General features: G+C 37.8%; 1 protein-coding gene across 3 annotated transcripts in view; it reads left to right on the top strand.

The window, feature by feature from the left end:
- The window catches only part of LOC142303207 (protocadherin gamma-B1-like), a 184,571-nt gene that overhangs the window by 15,526 nt on the left and 149,067 nt on the right, over positions 1-19,978 (top strand). Inside the window, exon 1 of one of the 3 annotated variants that reach the window (XM_075344409.1) lies at positions 15,993-18,568. The exons of the other annotated variants lie outside the window; for them this stretch is intronic. Coding sequence (XP_075200524.1) covers positions 16,148-18,568 — 2,421 coding nt within the window. The 5' untranslated portion in view covers positions 15,993-16,147. Of the gene's footprint in view, positions 1-15,992; positions 18,569-19,978 lie in introns of those variants that run through there. 3 annotated transcript variants of the gene reach the window in all.

Raw genomic sequence — 19,978 nt, 5'->3', positions numbered from 1 at the left:
ATAATTTTTAAAACTTCAATTTTACACATCAAAAATTAATTGAAGAACATTGTAATTTTGTATTTTCACCTCTGAGCGCCGCTGTTTAACCATAAAGGAGAAATCTGCAAAACTAGGAAACCACTGGAATTTTCCTTTGTCAGACACATTGCAGATTTTCAGAAAGAACTACAGACATTTATCGGATTCTCCTGGACACAGAGCTAAGGATACAATTAGAAAAGACAAACACAGACATTATTTACTAGTTTTTGTGTACCATTTGCATTGGATGATTAAATCTTACTGGATATTTTATGAAAAATCATCACTGTGGATGGACAAGATGGAATCTCTTACACAGGGCTGCACAGGAATCAGATGGCAAGTAATATATGTCTTATTTTATTATCTTTGTTACTCAGTCTCCGGTCAGATTCATTATTCCATTGTAGAAGAAATGAGGAAAGACTCTGTTATTGCAAATATTGCAGATGACCTTGAATTAGATATTAAGCAGCTCTCATCTAGAAAACTGAGGATTGTATCCAAAGCTTCAGAGAAATATTTCTATCTAGATTTTAATAATGGAAACCTGTATATAAAGGACAGGATAGACAGAGAGACATTGTGTGGTACAGAGGCTTCATGTTTCTTAACCTTTGATGCTGTGGTTGAAAATCCTTTTAATAATTTTAACATAAAGGTTGAAATTCAGGATATAAATGATAATTCTCCACAGTTTTATCATAACACAATTACTCTGGAAATAATTGAATTGACATCACCAGGAGCAAGATTTGGTTTGCAAAGGGCAGAAGATCCAGATATTGGTAGTAATTCAGTGCAGACATACAAGCTCAGTGATAATCAGTATTTTGCACTCACTGAAAATATGAGAACAGATGGTAGTAAATATCCAGAGCTTGTACTACAGAAACCATTAGATCGAGAGAAACAAGACATTCATAGACTAATACTAACAGCCTTGGATGGAGGAAATCCTATCAGATCTGGTACAACATTATTAAATGTTATTGTTTTAGATGCCAATGACAATGCCCCTATATTTACTCAGGATATGTATAAAGTCAACTTAAAGGAAAACATCCCAGTTAATTCTACAGTGATCATATTGAATGCTACAGACAATGATGAAGGAGTTAATGCACAGATAACATATTATTTTATTAAAACATCTGGAAACATCCATCATACAGGAATATTCAGCATTAATCCAACTAGTGGGGAAATCAAAGTCAATGGAAACTTAAATGTTGAAGCAACAAAGAGTTATGAATTGTCTGTACAAGCCAAGGATGGAGGAGGCCTTCTAGCTCATTGTACAGTTCTGGTGGAGGTCATAGATGTAAATGATAATGCTCCTGAGATATCCATCACCTCATTATCTTCTCCGATTTCTGAGGACTCAACACCCGGAACAATGATTGCTCTGATTGAAGTCCAAGACCAAGATTCTGGAAATAATGCCGACGTTGACTGCCAAATTATTGAAGATGTTCCCTTTAGTTTATTATCATCAAACACTTACTATAGACTTGTGTTAAGTGCTTCTATAGACAGAGAGAAAACATCTTCTTATAATATCACCATTATTGCTACAGATAGGGGATCTCCACCTCTTTCCAGCACACGAGTTCTCACATTGGATGTATCAGATGTCAATGACAATCCACCAATATTTTCTAAATCTTTTTATGTGGCTTATGTGCCAGAGAACAATTTACCGGGAGCTTCAATATTCAGAATACAAGCCTCAGATCCTGACACTGGAGACAATGCTAAAATAATTTACTCAATTTCTAACACCAATACAGAAACTCCATCAATGACGTCTTATCTCTCCATCAATATAGAGACCGGAGTTCTTTATGCTCAAAGATCATTTGATTATGAGCAGAACAAGGAGTTTATAATAGAAGTCACAGCCTCAGACAATGGATCCCCTTCTCTGAGCAGCCATGTTACATTATTTATCCATATAGTGGACCAGAATGATAATACACCAAAGATCTTATACCCATCATCAGATACTGGTGGATCAGTTGTGTTTGAGATGGTGCCTTTTGTTTCTGAGCCTGGTTCTTTAGTAACTAAAGTAGTGGCAGTGGATGCAGACTCAGGACATAATTCCTGGCTATCTTATCACTTTCTACAAGTGTCAGACCAAAATAATTTTGTGATAAGTGAGCGCACAGGGGAGATCAGAACATCACGTATATTTCATGAAAAGGACTTATTGAATTACAAGGTTGTAGTGATGGTGAAGGACAATGGACATCTCACTCTCTCAGCTACAGCCACCTTAAGTCTTATTATTGTAGATGACTTTCAGCAGCTTGTTCCTAAGCTCAGTAACAATTTGAGACAGGAAGAAACTCAAAGCAACTTACAATTTTACTTAGTGATTGGACTTGCACTTATTTCCTTGCTCTTTATAATAACTGTGATGGTGGCAATTATATCCAAATGTAAGCAGCCAAAACCATTACCAGCCTTCTCTTCTCTCACTACAAATCTGTATCCTCCAATTGATCCCAGGACATTCTCCATGTACAGTGATGGATCACTACCTTTACCATACTCATATAATATGTGTGTGGCACTAGATCCCGCTGATGGTGACTTTACTTACATGAATCCAAGTGGAAATTTTCCTGTGGAAAACCTGATTGATGCTGATAATACAGAACAAGGGACTGAATGTCTCAAAGAAACCTCTCCAAGCGCAGAACAGGTAAGATGTTTCAACATTCTGCTTGTTGTATACAAGTTTGTAATATGTACTTTATGATTTCTAGAATTATTTGTCTTTCGTTGTCAACTTTAGAGCAAATCATTTGCTATTAGGATCTACTTTATATGAATAAAGTACAAAATGAATAATGTAAACTTACTTATAATTTACCTGTGTCTGTAATTTTCACACACGTTATGACTTAGTAAGAATAATTATCCAGTCTACACCGTGTGCAGAATTATTAGGCAAATGAGTTTTTTGATCACATGATAATTTTTATACATGTTGTTCTACTCCAAGCTGTATAGGCTTGAGAGCCAACTACCAATTAAGTAAATCAGGTGTTGTGCATCTCTGTAATGATGAGGTGTGTGGTGTAATGACATCAACATCCTATATAAGGTGTGCTTAATTATTAGGCAACTTCCTTTCGTTTGGCAAAATGGGTCAGAAGAGAGATTTGACGGGCTCTGAAAAGTCCAAAATTGTGATACGTCTTGCAGAGGGATGCAGCAGTGTTGAAATTTCCAAACTTTTGAAGCATGATCACTGAACAATCAAGCGTTTCATGGCAAATAACCAACAGGGTCGCAAGAAGCGTGTTGGGTAAAAAAGGCGCAAAATAATTGCCGATGAATTGAGGAAAATCAAGCGTGAACCTGCCAAGATGCCATTTGCCACCAGTTTGGCCATATTTTAGAGCTGCAATGTTACTGGAGTATCAAAAAAGCACAAAGTGTGCCCTACTCAGGGACATGGCCAAGGTAAGGAAGGTTGAAAAACTACCACCTTTGAATTAGAAACATAAGATAAAACGTCAAGACTGGGCCAAGAAATATCTTAAGACTAATTTTTCAAAGGTTTTATGGACTGATGAAATGAGAGTGACTCTTGATGGGCCAGATGGATGGGCTAGAGGTTGGATCAGTAAAGGGCAGAGAGCTCCACTACGATTCAGACCCCAGCAAGGTGGAGGTGGGGTACTGGTAAGGGCTGGTATCATCAAAGATGAACTTGTGGGACCTTTTTGGATTGAGAATGGAGTGAAGCTCAACTCCCAGACCTACTGCCAGTTTCTGGAAGACAACTTCTTCAAGCAGTGGTAAAGGAAGAAGTTGGTATCGTTCAAGAAAAACTTGATTTTCAGGCAGGACAATACTCCATCACATGCATCCAACTACTCCACAGTGTGGCTGGCAATTAAAGGTCTAAAAGATGAAAAAATAATGACATGGCCCCCTTGTTCACCTGATCTGATCCCCATAGAGAACCTGTGGTCCCTCATAAAATGTGAGAACTACAGGGAGGGAAAACAGTACACCTGGCTGCTGCACACAATGTTGATTGTAAACAGATCAAGCAACTGACAGAATCTATGGATGGTAGGCTGTTGAGTGTCATCATAAAGAAAGGTGGCTATATTGGTCACTAATTGTTTGGGGTTTTGTTTTTGCATGTCAGAAATGTTTATTTCTAATTTTGTGCAGTTATATTGGTATACCTGGTGAAAATAAACAAGTCAGATGGGAATTTTTTTTGGTTTTTAAGTTCCCTAATAATTCTGCACAGTAATTGTTACCTGCACAAGCAGATATCCTCCTAAGATAGCCAACTCTAAAAAAAAACCACTCCAACTTCCAAAAATATTAAGCTTTGATATTTATGAGTCTTTTGGGTTGATAGTTATTGATCAATAATAACAAAATTCTCTAAAATACAACTAATTCTGCACATGGTGTAGGATACTTTTTTATATACTCCACTAGTGGATTCCTTGTAGAGGATCATCATCTTTTGTCTAGAAGAGAAAGTCGATATAAGTAACAGCTCATTACTGTGTAATGCTTTATTATTTCAGTTGAGACACTGCAGGAAAATTTAACATTCTCATTCAGCATTCCTCAGAGACTACATGTTATTTCTTGGTTGTCCTAATAGAAAGATGATTTTTGATTAAGAATGGGAAAATCCAAACTGTAAAGTTGGGGGTTCGTACTGGACACTCAGGGCTCAAGCTCGAACACCTACTTTTAATTAAGGCCGTGGTTATTTGATCCCTCCCACCCCAAACGTAGCAGCCAGCAGATGCCCCAGAAGTAGCGCATTCATTAGATAAGCCAATTCTAGAGCTTTACCCGGCTCTTCCTGATTGCTGAGGTACAGTAGCACTCAGGGTAATACTTTTGGGGTAAATGTCAGTTGTGAATTGATAGTTGGCATCATGCCCAGAGGATGGTAATGGATAGGCATCTATCATACACCCCCATTACTAACCCAGCAAGTATAGAGTTTAAAAAGACACTGACAGGAAAAAAATGTATTTGAATAAGACCACATCATTTACTAATTTATTCTACATCCCCATTTTCATGGCAATCACCCCATTTCCCTCCCTTTTGCAGCACCATAACCCTTACTACAACCATTCTACAGTCATTTTACAGCACAGAAGTTCGGGTACCATAGACCTATATGGGGGCTCGGATTTCAGGTCAAGCTTGGGTCAACTCCTGGTCCCAAACTAAACTTTTAACTAAAGTGTGGCCAAATTCAGTTGACCCGAACTTCCACTGGTACGCTCATCAATATATGTGATCTTTTATTACAAAGGGAGTCTTTTTACAAGTGGCGATTGATGAAAGTGGACAACTCCTTGAAGAATGGATATACATATGGATCCTAGTCCAGTACTGCAGCATAATTAAATCTGTCATGGCAATATCCTGTGTAGCATGTCTGCTGTAAAGCTCACACAGCAGAAATACCACATCAATATTTGTAGAGGTATTTACCACTGCTGATAACTTTGAAAAAAATGGGCTATATGATATGGTCCACTGAAGTAAGTGAAATACGCAATGTCAATTACACCTCCAGGATAAATTGACCTGCTGTGGATTGCAAATGCAAAGCATTGGCCACTCAACACTGCATATATTCTGTGTGCACATTATATCACAGAAGATCCTCCACACAATCTAGGTACTGTAAAATATGTCACCTTCATATTGACTATTTGAAACACGACTATACTGACCTGATTTGCTCTTGGCAGAGAATAAGAAAAAATGATTAATGAAAGCTCATATTGTACTAGAGTAAAAGTAGTTGATTCTTTCCTATAAATAAGTGCTTCATTGATTGTTACATTTCCTATTTTGGGGGTGTGTGGTATTGTGAATTGTTATCTGAAGAAGTGATGAGCTGAATTATGTAACTATAGGAAGTTTAATAGATAGTACTTTTTTATTTTATTTACTTTTCAAAAATGCAAAAAACAATATTTTATACCACAAAAACATAAACGTGCATGTGGTATTGTATCACTTCTATCTTTTTTATATCTAATCTTAATCTGTTACAATATTTAAGACTTATTTATAGGGATGGTAGGGATAGAAAGGGGAAGGACAAGAAAAATCTTTATTTAAGGAGCAGGGAAAGTTAGAAAGTTAAATGGAGATAGGCAAAACTGGGATTAAAATATAGGAGTAAATATAGTTCTTTTTTTCAAAACATTAATGTCACATTCTTTTCTGTTTGAGAGTTTTTGACAGGCTCAGGCCACACACTTTAAACGGGTTTTGTTTCTTTTGGCACACAAGGGGTTACTTTCAGTTTTGTTGCAGCAGACTCTGCTAGGTAGCTCAACTGTTCCTGCTGATGTCCACTTAGTTACATAGTTACATAGGTTGAAAAAAGACCTAGGTCCATCTACTTCAACCTTTCTCCACCAGTTCTACTTCCAATATCTACGACCTGGATAAAAGCCTCCTGCTTCCAGCAGGAGGTGCCGGTTATTCATTCTCGAGCTGGGCTCGGAGGTAGAAGAACGTGTCTCTTGCTGCTGCTGTGGTCTGTGCTTTGTTGTGTGGAAGTGTTTACCTGGTATTGATACTTTCCCTTTTCCCTTCCCAGTACCTGTACATCCCCGTGTGTTTTCCCTTTGGTGTTTGAGTTTTTATTACTCCCCTTTTCTGTTGCTCATTTAGGAGGGTCTTTTTGGGGTTCTCCGTCCTGGTCTGTCCCCTTGGGTGTTGGACAAGGAGCGGACATTACCATCAAGTCCAGGACAGGAGATAGGGAGAGGTTGGGGCTCAGACATCACTACCTTCAAGCATAACTCTGGGTTGAGGGTCAGCCCAGGGTACCTCCCTAGCTTGAGGGTACACAGCAGGTGCACCCCCTTTCAATCACTCTCCCAATAAGGTCTCGCATGCGTGACAATTAATCTGTTTAAACAGTTGTAAGCATTCTATTAGATTAGTATAACTAAAGAGAGATATATTATACTAACTTTATATCCACCAGTGATATATTATAACTTTAAATGAGATTCTTAAAAATGTGCATTTTATAAAACAAACTCTTTTATTCCAACCTTACATTTACAGGATAGTACTTTTGTGCTATATTTTCCATACAAAATACTTCATGGAAAATCTTACATTTCATGTCTAAACTTCTGATACATCCTACATGTATAAATTGACATTATCAAAAATGTTCATAAATTTACAAATTAAAGATAAAATATATGTTGTATAATTTTGGGACATTCAGTTGTCATCCTTACAAATTGTTTTTTTTTAGGATATACATTATCTGAATTTCACTTTCTAAAACTGCCTAATAAAAAATATTTACTTGTTACCTACCGCAAAAATTAAAGTTAAGCTTTTTTTATTCTAAAACACTTTTAGATATAGAATATGATCTTACTAGATTGTTGTAAATCTGTGTCCTTTTTATTCCCTGGTTGAATGTGATGATCACATGTATTTTATCAACTGGTGACTTTGTATACTATAATAATCTTCTTTTTACACCTGCAAGATTAAATTTCTATAAATACTTGTAAAGATAAAACTTTATTGGGTATATGTAATAGCTGTTTTTTTCCTGTTTTATAAAATCTAAACATAGTAGAAGTTAAATGATAAAATTCAGAAACTTAGAAAATTAACTTATTTTATGTTCTTGGAATGTAAAGTGCATTAGAAATTATTATTTTTAAAACTTTAAATTTACACGTCAAAAAGTAATTGAAAAATCATTGCAATTCTGTATTTTCACCTCTGAGCGCCGCTCTTTAACCATAAAGGAGAAATCTGCAAAACTAGGAAACGACTGGAATTTTCCTGTGTCAGACATATTGCAGATTTTTTAGAAAGAGTCAAAGACACTTACTGGATTCTCCTGGACACAGAGCTAAGGATATAACTTGAAAAGACAATTACAGATATTATTAACGTTTCTATTTACTTTTTGCATTGGATGATTAAATCTTACTGGATATTTTATGGAAAAATCATCACAGTAGATGGACAAGATGGAATCTCCTACACAGGGCTGCACAGGAATCAGATGGCAAGTAATATGTGTCTTATTTTCTTATCTTTATTCCTCAGTCTATGGTCAGATTCATTATTCCATTGTAGAAGAAATGAGGAAAGACTCTGTTATAGCAAATATTGCAGATGACCTTGAATTAGATAATAAGCACCTCTCATCTAGAAAACTGAGGATTGTATCAAAAACAGCAGAGAAATATTTCTATCTAGATCTTAATAATGGAAACCTGTATATTAAAGACAGGATAGACAGAGAGACATTGTGTAGTTCAGAGATTTTATGTTTCTTAACCTTTGATGCTGTGGTTGAAAAGCCTTTCAATAATTTTAACATTAAAGTTGAAATTCAGGACATAAATGATAATTCTCCACAATTCTACCATAATACAATTACTTTGGAAATTATTGAATTTACATCACCAGGAGCAAGATTTGCTTTACAAAGTGCAGAAGATCCAGATATTGGTAGTAATTCAGTGCAGACATACAAGCTCAGTGATAATCAGTATTTTACACTTACTGAGAATGTCAGAATAGATGGGAGTAAATTTCCAGAGCTTGTACTAGAGAAACCATTAGATCGAGAGAAACAAGACATTCATAGATTAATACTAACAGCCTTGGATGGAGGAAATCCTATCAGGTCTGGTACAACATTATTAAAAGTAATTGTTATAGATGCCAATGACAATGCCCCTATGTTTATACAAAATATGTATAAAGTCACCTTAAAGGAAAACATCCCAGTTAATTCTACAGTGATCATATTGAATGCAACAGACAATGATGAAGGAGTAAACGCACAGATCACATATTCTTTTCTGAAAACATCTGGAAACATCCATCATACAGGAAAATTCAGCATTAATCCAACTACAGGTGAAGTCAAGATCAATGGGGATTTAGATGTTGAAGCAACAAAGAGTTATGAATTGTCCGTACAAGCCAAGGATGGAGGAGGCCTTGAAGCACATTGTAAGCTTCTGGTGGAGGTCATAGATGTAAATGACAATGCTCCTGAGATATCCATCACTTCATTATCTTCTCCAATTCCTGAGGATTCTGCACCAGGAACAATGATCGCTCTGATTGAAGTCCAGGACCAAGATTCTGGAGATAATGGAGATATTGACTGCCACATTCTTGAAGACGTTCCCTTTAATTTATTATCATCAAACACTTACTACAGACTTGTGTTAAGTGCTGCTATAGACCGAGAGAAAACATATTCTTACAATATCACCATTATAGCTACAGATAGGGGATCTCCACCTCTTTCCAGTACACGAGACCTTACCTTGGATGTATCAGATATCAATGACAACCCACCAATATTTGCTAAATCTTCTTATGTGGCTTATGTGCCAGAGAACAATTTACCAGGAGCTTCCATATTCCATATACAAGCCTCAGATCCTGACGCTGGAGATAATGCTAAAATAATTTACTCAATATCCAACACCATTACAGAAACTCCATCAATGACATCTTACCTCTCCATCAATATAGAGACCGGAGTTCTTTATGCACAAAGATCATTTGATTATGAGCAGAACAAGGAGTTTATAATAGAAGTTACAGCTTCAGACAATGGATCCCCCTCTCTGAGCAGTAATGTTACATTATTTATCCATATAGTGGACCAGAATGATAATGCACCAAAGATCCTATGCCCTTCACCAGATACTGGTGGGTCAGTTGTGTTTGAGATAATTCCTTTTGGTTCTGAGCCTGGCTCTCTAATTACTAAAGTGGTGGCGGTGGATGCAGACTCTGGACATAATTCCTGGCTCTCTTACCACTTTATACATGTTTCAGACTCAACTCATTTTGTGATAAGTGAGCGCACAGGGGAGATCAGAACATCACGCATCTTTCAAGAAAAGGACATGTTAAATTACAAAGTAGTAGTGATGGTGAAGGACAATGGACATCCAGCGCTCTCTTCTACATCCACCTTAAGTCTTATTATTGCAGATGACTTTCAGCAGGTTGTTCCTAAGCTCAGCAACAAGCTGAAAGATGAAGAAACTCACAGCAACTTACAATTATACTTAGTGGTAGGACTTGCACTTATTTCCTTGCTCTTTATAATAACTGTGATGGTGGCAATTATATTCAAATGTAAGCAGTCAAAACCATTACCAGCCTTCTCTTCTCTCGCTACAAATCTGTATCCTCCAATTGATCCCAGGACATTCTCCATGTACAGTGATGGATCGTTACCTTTACCATACTCATATAATATGTGTGTGGCGCTAGATCCTGCTGATGGACACTTTACTTACATGAATCCAAGTGGAAATTTTCCTGTGGAAAATCTGATTGATGCTGAAAATACAGAACAAGGCACTGAAAGTCTCAAAGAAGCCTCTCCAAGCGCAGAACAGGTAAGATCTTTTCACTTTTTGATTGTTGTATAAAAGCCTGTAATATGTACTGTGTGATTTCTAGAATTATTTGTCCTTTAGCAGCAATTTTGGAGCAAATCACTTGCTATTAGGATGTACTTTATATGAATAAAGTACAAAACGAATAATGTAAACTTACTTATAACTTACCTGTGTCTGTAATTTTCACAAACGTTATGTCTTAAGCCTGCTTTACACGTTGTAATTTTGCATACGATTTCGTATGCGATTTGCAACGCCCCCGTCGTATGTGAGGCACGTTCAATTTGTTGAACGTGCCACACATACGAGTAACCCCCGTCACACATACTTACCTTCCATACAACCTCGATGTGGGCGGCGAGCGTCCACTTCCTGGAGTGGGAGGGACGTTCGGCATCACATCGACATCACGCAGCAGTCAGCCAATAGATGCGAAGGGGAGGAGCTGAGCGGGACGTAAACATCCCGCCCACCTTCTTCCTTCCGCATTGTGGGCCGGGAGCCGCAGGACACAGGTAAGATCTGTTCATCATTCCCGGGGTGTCACACGCTGCGATGTGTGCTACCCCGGGTACGATGAACAATCTGACGTGCAATTCTAGAGACAGGTATGATGTGTTTGCAATGAACGTTTTACCGTTGAATCGCAATCGCACGTACCTGTCACACACTGCAATGTACCTTACAATGCCGGATGTGCGTCACTTACGACGTGACCCCGCCGGCACATTGTAAGATACATTGCAGCATGTAAAGCAGGCTTTAGAGTAATTATCTAGTCGAGGATACTTTTTTTTTACATACACCACTGGTGGATTCCTTGTAGAGGATCCTCCTCTTTTCTCTAGAAGAGAAGATTGATATAAGTAACAGCTCATTACTGTGTAATGCTTTATTATTTCAGTTGAGACACTGCAGAAAAATGTAACATTTTCACTCAGAATTCCTCATAGATTACATGTATTTTCTTGGTGGGCCTACAGCAAAGATGATTTGTGACTAAGGATGGGAAAATCCAAACTAAAGTTGGGGGTTTGTACTGGACGCTCAGGGCTCAAACTCGAGCACATCCTACAAAAAAAGGATTGTGTCCTAATTCAGTGTTTGGGTACTGTTCATATGTTAATGAACGATAAATATATACAGTACAGACCAAAATTTTGGACACACCTTCTCATCTCTAGAACAACTGTTAAGAGGAGACTTTGTGCAGCAGGCCTTCATGGTAAAATAGCTGCTAGGAAAACACTGCTAAGGACAGGCAACAAGCAGAAGAGACTTGTTTGGGCTAAAGAACACAAGTAATGAATATTAGACCAGTGGAAATCTGTGCTTTGGTCTGATGAGTCCAAATTTGAGATCTTTGGATCCAACTACCATGTCTTTGTAGAAAAGGTGAGCGGATGGACCCTACATGGCTGGTTCCCACCGTGAAGCATGGAGGAAGAGGTGTAATGGTGTGGGGGTGCTTTGCTGGTGACACTGTTGGGGATTTATTCAAAATTGAAGGCATACAGAGCCAGCATGCCTACCACAGCATCTTGCAGCAGCGTGTTATTCCATCCAGTTTGCGTTTAGTTGGACCATCATTTATTTTTCAACAGGACAGTGACCCCAAACACACCTCTAGGCTGTGTAAGGGCTATTTGACTAAGAAGGAGATTGATGGGGTTCTACGCCAGATGACCTGGTCTCCACAGTCATCAGACCTGAACCCAATTGAGATGGTTTGGGGTGAGCTCGACCATAGAGTGAAGGCAAAAGGGCCAACAAGTGCTAAGTATCTCTGGGAACTCCTTCAAGACTGTTGGAAAACCATTTCCGGTGGCTACGTCTTGAAGCTCATCAAGAGAATGCCAAGAGTGTGCAAAGCAGTAATCAAAGCAAAAGGTGGCTACTTTTGAAGAACCTAGAATATAAGACATAATTTCAGTTATTTCACACTTTTTTAAGTATTTCATTCCACATGTTTTAATTCATAATTTTGATGCCTTCAATGTGAATCTACAATTTTCAGAGTCATGAAAATAGAGAAAACTCTTTGAATGAGAAGGTGTGTCCAAACTTTTGGTCTGCACTGTAGCACTGTATATATATATATATATATATATATATATATATATATATATATATAAAAATGACATGAGCCAAGCATATTTTTGATAACCATCGCAGGTAAAACAGAAAGTTAGAGGCTGCAACCTTAAGCTGTCTGCTTTACCTTGGCTGGTTATCAAAAATAACCATCCAAAATAAAGCAGTCAGATGGGGCCAGTACTATCAGGGTGAGAAAGGCCATGATTATTTGACCCCTCCCAGTCTAAAAATAGCAGCCCACAGCCACCTTAGAAGTGGTGCATTCATTAGATGTGCCAATTCTGGAGCTTTACCCAGCTCTTTCCCATTGCTGTGGTGCAGTGGCAATCAGGGTAGTACTTTTGGGTTGATGTCAGTTGTGAATTGACAGCTGTCATCAAGCCCAGGGGTTAATAATGGATAGGCATCTGTCATACAACTCCATTACTAACCCATCAAGTATAGAGTTAAAGATACTCACAGGAAAAAAAGTTGAATTGAATAAAGACTCCCCCACACCACCTCATTCACCAATTTATTCCAAATCCACATTTGCAGGGCAATCACCCTAATTTTGCTCCTTTTTACAGCACCCTAGCCTGCCCTTAATGCAACCATTTTATAGTCATTTTACATCACATAAGTTCAGGTACCCATAGCACTCTATAGGGTTCAGATTTCGGGTCGAACTTGGGTCAACTCTGGGTCTCAAACAAAACATTAAACTAAAGTCTGGCCAAATTCGGTTAACCCAAACGTCTGCTAGTATGCTCATCAATAGTTGTGATCTTTTTATTGGAAAGGGAGTCTTTTAACAAGTGGAGATTGATAAAACTCCTTGAATAATGAATGTATGTAAGGATCCTTGTCCAGCACTGCAACATAATTAAACCTGTTATGGCAAGAACATGTGTAGCATGTCTGCTGTAAAGCTCGCACAGCAGAAATACCAAATCAATATTTGTAGAGGTATTTACCACTGCTGATAACTTTGCAAAAAATGGGCTTCATGATGTGGTCCGCTGAAATAAGTGAAATGTGCAATGTCAATTACATCTCCAGGATAAATTGACTTGCTGTGGATTGCAAATGCAAAGCATTGGCCAATCAACACTGCATATTTTAAGTGTGCAGAATATATCACAGAGGATTTTATGCACAATTCTGGGTACTGTAAAATACACTACCTTTGTATTGACTTTTTGTAACACGACTATAATGACCTGATTTTCTCTCAGTAGAGAATAAGAAAAAATGATCAATGAAAGCTCACATTATACTAGATTAAAAGCAGTTGATCCTTTATTTAAAATAATTGCTTCATTAATTGTAATATTTCCTATTTTTTGTTTGGTGTGGTAGCTATAGGGAGTTTAATGGATGGTACGTTTTTCTTTTATTTACTTTTCAAAAATGCAAAAGAACAATATTTATACCACAAAAAACATACAACATGTTAATGTGGTATTGTAAGGGGGTGTAAGGCTTGGCCGCCCCAGACGTGCGATTCCACTATGTATAAAATGTAATGTTTGAAGTTCATGTTGTAATGTGTTCATACAAACATTAGGTGGTAACAATGTGTAAGCTGTTTACCTGATACTCCCGGGCTAGAGGGAGTTAAAAGGGAGGAGGAGCTTAGGCAAAAATAACGATTAAGAAGTTAGTTAGAATGAGGGAAGTCAAAGGAAGAGTAAGATTCTGCATCTGTGAGAGACGTGGTGAAGGAAAAACCCCAATAATTTTAATTCGTGTGACCTTCTAGGTCGAATTCAGGTGCCAGACACACAGTGTGGTAAGGGCAGGGTTTTGGCCATTCCTTGGCGGATACCTAACGAGTTCCTCAATCAGTGGAAGGTCAGTGGGCTCTGAAGAGAAGAGTAGGTCTTGACTGACCAGAAAGACAGTTGATTCTGCCATGAATAAGGAAGCTGAAAGAGAGGATGAGGAGCTTAGGGACCCAATCAGGAGCCCGAGTACCACGGAAACGGTCGGCCAGTAAAATGTACAAATTATCCATTACTAATGTTAACCCCTTTGGAGAACAAGATTATACCTGCCTCAGGCGAGATAAGAAGCTAGGTTTAAAGTTGACAAGTAAAGAAGTTTGCTTGAAAGAACCTGTGACTGTGTCAGTGCTTGTGTTGCATGAAGAAAAAGTATACTTATTACTGCATTGCAATAAAGGGGTAATCAGGGTGCAGAGGAAGAACACAGGGCTGCACTGCAGCGAACAGCAGACTTTGCCATGGCTATAATGGCCCCTGACAGTCCCTTTAACAGTATTATATCACTTTTATCTTTTGAGTATAACTAATTTTAATATTTTACAATACTTAAAACATATTTATAAAGATGGTAGGGATAGGAAGGGGGAGGACAAGGAGGAAAAGAAAAAACTTAAAAGGAAGAGGGAAACTTAGAAGTGTAAATGGGGATAGGCAAAACTGGGAAAAAAACATAGTTGTAAATATAGTTCCTTTTCTCAAATCATTAATCTGTTTAAACAGTTCTAAATATTATATTACCTAATATTAATTAGAGATATATTTATACCAACATAGGTCCACCAGTGATATATTTTAACTTCAAATAAGATTTCTAAAATTGTACATTTGATAGAAGAAACAGTTCTATACCAAGCTTAAATTTAAAGGATAGTACTTTTGTGCTATATTTTCCATACAGAATACTGCAGGGAAAATCTTACATTTCATGTCTAAACTTCTGATACATCTTACATGTAAAAATACACATTTTCAAAAATGTTCATAAATTTACAAATTAAAGATAAAAAATATGTTGTATAATTTTGGGACATTCAGTCGTCATCTTTATCAATTGTACATCCTTTTTTAGGATATACATAATCTGAATTTCATTTTCTAAAACTGCCTAATAAAAAAATGTTTACTTGTTATACCTACCGCAAAAATTAAAGTTTAGCTTTTATTATTCTAAAACACTTTTAGATACGGAATCTGAGCTCTGTTTGTTACTGGATTGTTGCAAATCTGTGTCCTCTTTTATTCCCTGATTCATCGTGATGACCACATATCTTTTATCAACTGTACTTTGTAACTATAATAATCTTATTTTTACACCTGCAAGATTAAAAAAATGTTTAACTACTTTTAAAGATAAATCTTTTACTGGGTATGTGTAATGACTGTTTTTTCCTGTTTTATAAAATCGAAATATAGAAGCAATTAAATGATCAAATTCAGAAACTTAGAAAATATGTTTTTAGAATGTAATGGGCATTAAAATAATCTTTAAAACTTCAATTTTACACATGAAAAAATAATTGAAAAATACTGTAATTCAGTATTTTCACCTCTGAGCGCCGCTGTTTAACCATAAAGGAGAAAACTGCAAAACTAGGAAACGACTGGAATTTTCCTGTGTCAAGCACATTGCAGATTTTAAGAAAGAAACACAGACATTTTCTGGATTCTCCTGGACACAGAGATAAGGATATAACTTGAAAAAGACAAATACAGATATTATTAACATTTTTCTATTTATCATTTGCATTGGATGATAAAATATTACTGGATATTTATGAAACATCATCACTGTGGATGGACAAGATGGAATTTCTTATACAAAGCAGCACAGGAATCCGATGGCAAGTAATATGTGTCTTATTTTCTTATCTTTGTTACTCAGTCTCTGGTCAGATTCATTATTCCATTGTAGAAGAAATGAGGAAAGATTCTGTTATTGCAAATATTGCAGATGACCTTGGATTAGATGATAAACAGCTCTCATCTAGAAAACTGAGGATTGTATCCAAAGCTTCAGAGAAATATTTCTATTTAGATCTTAATAATGGAAACCTGTATATTAAAGACAGGATAGACAGAGAGGCATTGTGTGGGACAGAAGATTCATGTTTCTTAACTTTTGATGCTGTGGTTGAAAAGCCTTTCAATAATTTTAACATAAAAGTAGAAATTCAGGATATAAATGATAATTCTCCACAATTCTACCATAATACAATTACTTTGGAAATATTTGAATTTGCATCACCAGGAGCTAGATTTGCCTTACAAAGGGCAGAAGATCCAGATATTGGTAGTAATTCAGTGCAGACATATAAGCTCAGTGATAATCAGTATTTTACACTCACTGAGAATATCAGAATAGATGGAAGTAAATTTCCAGAGCTTGTACTAGAGAATCCATTAGATCGAGAGAAACAAGACATTCATAGACTAATACTAACAGCCTTGGATGGAGGAAATCCTATCAGGACTGGTACAACATTACTAAAAGTTATTATTATAGATGCCAATGACAATGCCCCTATATTTAATCAAAATATGTATAAAGTCACCTTAAAGGAAAACATCCCAGTTAATGTTACAGTAATCATGTTACATGCAACAGACAATGATGAAGGAGTCAACGCACATATCACATATTCCTTTATTAAAACATCTGGAAACATCCACCATACAGGAATATTCAGCATTAATCCAAATAGTGGTGAAATCAAGATCAATGGTAACTTAGATGTTGAAGAAACAAAGAATTATGAATTGTCCGTACAAGCCAAGGATGGAGGAGGCCTTGTAGCTCATTGTACAGTTCTGGTGGAGGTCATAGATGTAAATGACAATGCTCCTGAGATATCCATCTCCTCATTATCTTCTCCGATTCCTGAGGATTCTGCACCTGGAACAATGATCGCTCTGATCGAAGTCCAAGACCAAGATTCAGGAGATAATGCAGATGTTGACTGCCAAATTATTGAAGATGTTCCCTTTAGTTTATTGTCATCAAACACTTACTACAGACTTGTGTTAAGTGCTGGTATTGACCGAGAGAAAACATTTTCTTATAATGTCACTATTATAGCTACAGATAGAGGAACGCCACCTCTTTCCAGTACACGAGTTCTCACATTGGATGTATCAGATGTCAATGACAATCCACCACTATTTTTTAAATCTTCTTATGTGGCTCATGTGCCAGAGAACAATCTACCGGGAGCTTCAATATTCAGTATACAAGCCTCAGATCCTGACACTGGAAACAATGCTAAAATAATTTACTCAATTTCTAACACCATTACAGAAACTCCATCAATGACGTCTTATCTCTCCATCAATATAGAGACCGGAGTTCTTTATGCACAAAGATCATTTGATTATGAACAGAACAAGGAGTTTATAATAGAAGTCACAGCCTCAGACAATGGATCCCCTTCTCTGAGCAGCAATGTTACATTATTTATCCATATAGTGGACCAGAATGACAATGCTCCAAAGATCTTATACCCATCACCAGATACTGGTGGGTCAGTTGTGTTTGAGATGGTTCCATTTGTTTCTGAGCCTGGTTCTTTAGTAACTAAAGTAGTTGCGATGGATGAAGACTCTGGACATAATTCCTGGCTCTCTTACCATTTTATTCAAGTGTCAGACCAAAATCATTTTGTGATAAGTGAGCGCACAGGGGAGATCAGAACATCACGCATCTTTCAAGAAAAGGACATTTTGAATTACAAAGTAGTAGTGATGGTGAAGGACAATGGACATCCCATTCTCTCAGCTACAGCCACCTTAAGTCTTATTATTGCAGATGACTTTCAGCAGGTTGTTCCTAAGCTCAGCAACAAACTGAAAGATGAAGAAACTCAAAGCAACTTACAGTTATACTTAGTGGTTGGACTTGCACTTATTTCATTCCTCTTTATAATAACTGTGATGGTGGCGATTATATCCAAATGTAAGCAGCCAAAACCATTGCCAGCCTTCTCTTCTCTCGCTACAAATCTGTATCCTCCAATTGATCCCAGGACATTCTCCATGTACAGTGATGGATCGTTACCTTTACCATACTCATATAATATGTGTGTGACCCTAGACCCTGCTCATGGTGACTTTTCTTATATGAATCGAAGTGGAGATATTCCTGTGGAAAATTTGCTTGATGCTGATAACACAGAACAAGGAACTTTTTTTCTCAAAGAACCATGTCCAAGCACAGAACAGGTAAGATGTTTGCCTTTTGTGTAAAGGTCGGTAATATGTACCTTGTTTATTCTAAATGTATTTGTCCTTCAGGAACTACTTTTTCTGGAGCTAATCACTTGCTGTTAAGTCCGCTTTACACGCTGCAATATATCTTACAATGTGTCGGCGGGGTCACGTCGTAAGTGACGCACATCCGGGATTGTAAGGTACATTGCAGTGTATGACAGGTACGTGCGATTGCGATTGAACGGTTAAATGTTCATCGCAAACACATCGTACCTTTCTCTGGAATTGCACGTCAGATAGTTCATCGTACCCGGGGTAGCACACATCGCAGTGTGTGACACCCCGGGAGCGATGAACAGATCTCACCTGCGTCCTGCGGCTCCTGGCCCACAATGCGGAAGGAAGGAGGTGGGCGGGATGTTTACGTCCCGCTCAGCTCTGCCCCTCCGCATCTATTGGCCGGCTGCCGCTTGACGTCGATGTGACGCCGAACGTCCCTCCCACTCCAGAAAGTGGACGTTCGCCGCCCACATCGTGGTCGTATGGATGGGTAAGTACTTGTGACGGGGGGTTACTCGTATGTGCGGCACGTTCAATAAATTGAACGTGCCGCACATACGATGGGGTCGTTGCAAATCGCATACGAGATCGTATGCAAAATTGCAACATGTAAAGCAAGCTTTAGGGTCTACATTTTATGTTTAAAAATGATAGTTAATGTAAACCTAATGATAATTTTCCTGTGTCTGTAGTTATCACAACAGTTATGATTTATTAAGAGGGATTAACTAGCTTAGTAAACTTTTTTTACATACTGTCGTGGTGGATACCTTGTTCAGGATCCTCATCTTTGGGCCAGGTGAGAAGGTTGATATAATTATAAATTTTTCTCTGGAGGAGATAAATTAGATTAAAAAAAAAATCCCAAATAAGTATATAGTGCCATTCCATTAGCCAAAACAAATCCCAGTTTCTCCCAGACTATAGTATATATATTGTTCAGAAGATAATATACCGATTGATGATCAGCTCTACCCTCACCTACTGTATCCTCAACCATCCCCTGTAGACTGTGAGCCCTCGGGGGCAGAGTCCTCTCCTTCTGTACCAAACTGTGTCTTGTTTTGTTCATGACTAGTGCTGAGCGGATCCGGACTGTATAAGTCCGGATCCGCGTGGTTTCAGCACTATATCTGTACCGCACCTGGGCTCGGGATTCCGGGAGCACGATCCGGATTTGGCAATTAATAAAAATGAACAAAATCAGAAATAAATGAGCGTTTCATACTTACCGAGACTCTGTGTCATGGCGGCACACTGTTTCCGGGTCGCGCTTTGACTTCCTGTACTTTCCATCGCATACACACAGCTTTCCGTGTTTTCCCGGCCCACCGGCCATCCTCTCATCTGTGATTGGTTCCT

This window comes from Anomaloglossus baeobatrachus, chromosome 4, assembly GCF_048569485.1.
Source record: "Anomaloglossus baeobatrachus isolate aAnoBae1 chromosome 4, aAnoBae1.hap1, whole genome shotgun sequence".
Classification (NCBI taxonomy): Eukaryota; Metazoa; Chordata; class Amphibia; order Anura; family Aromobatidae; genus Anomaloglossus; species Anomaloglossus baeobatrachus.
Note: the sequence above shows the minus strand (reverse complement) of the source record. Positions and strands in the feature narration are given on the sequence as shown.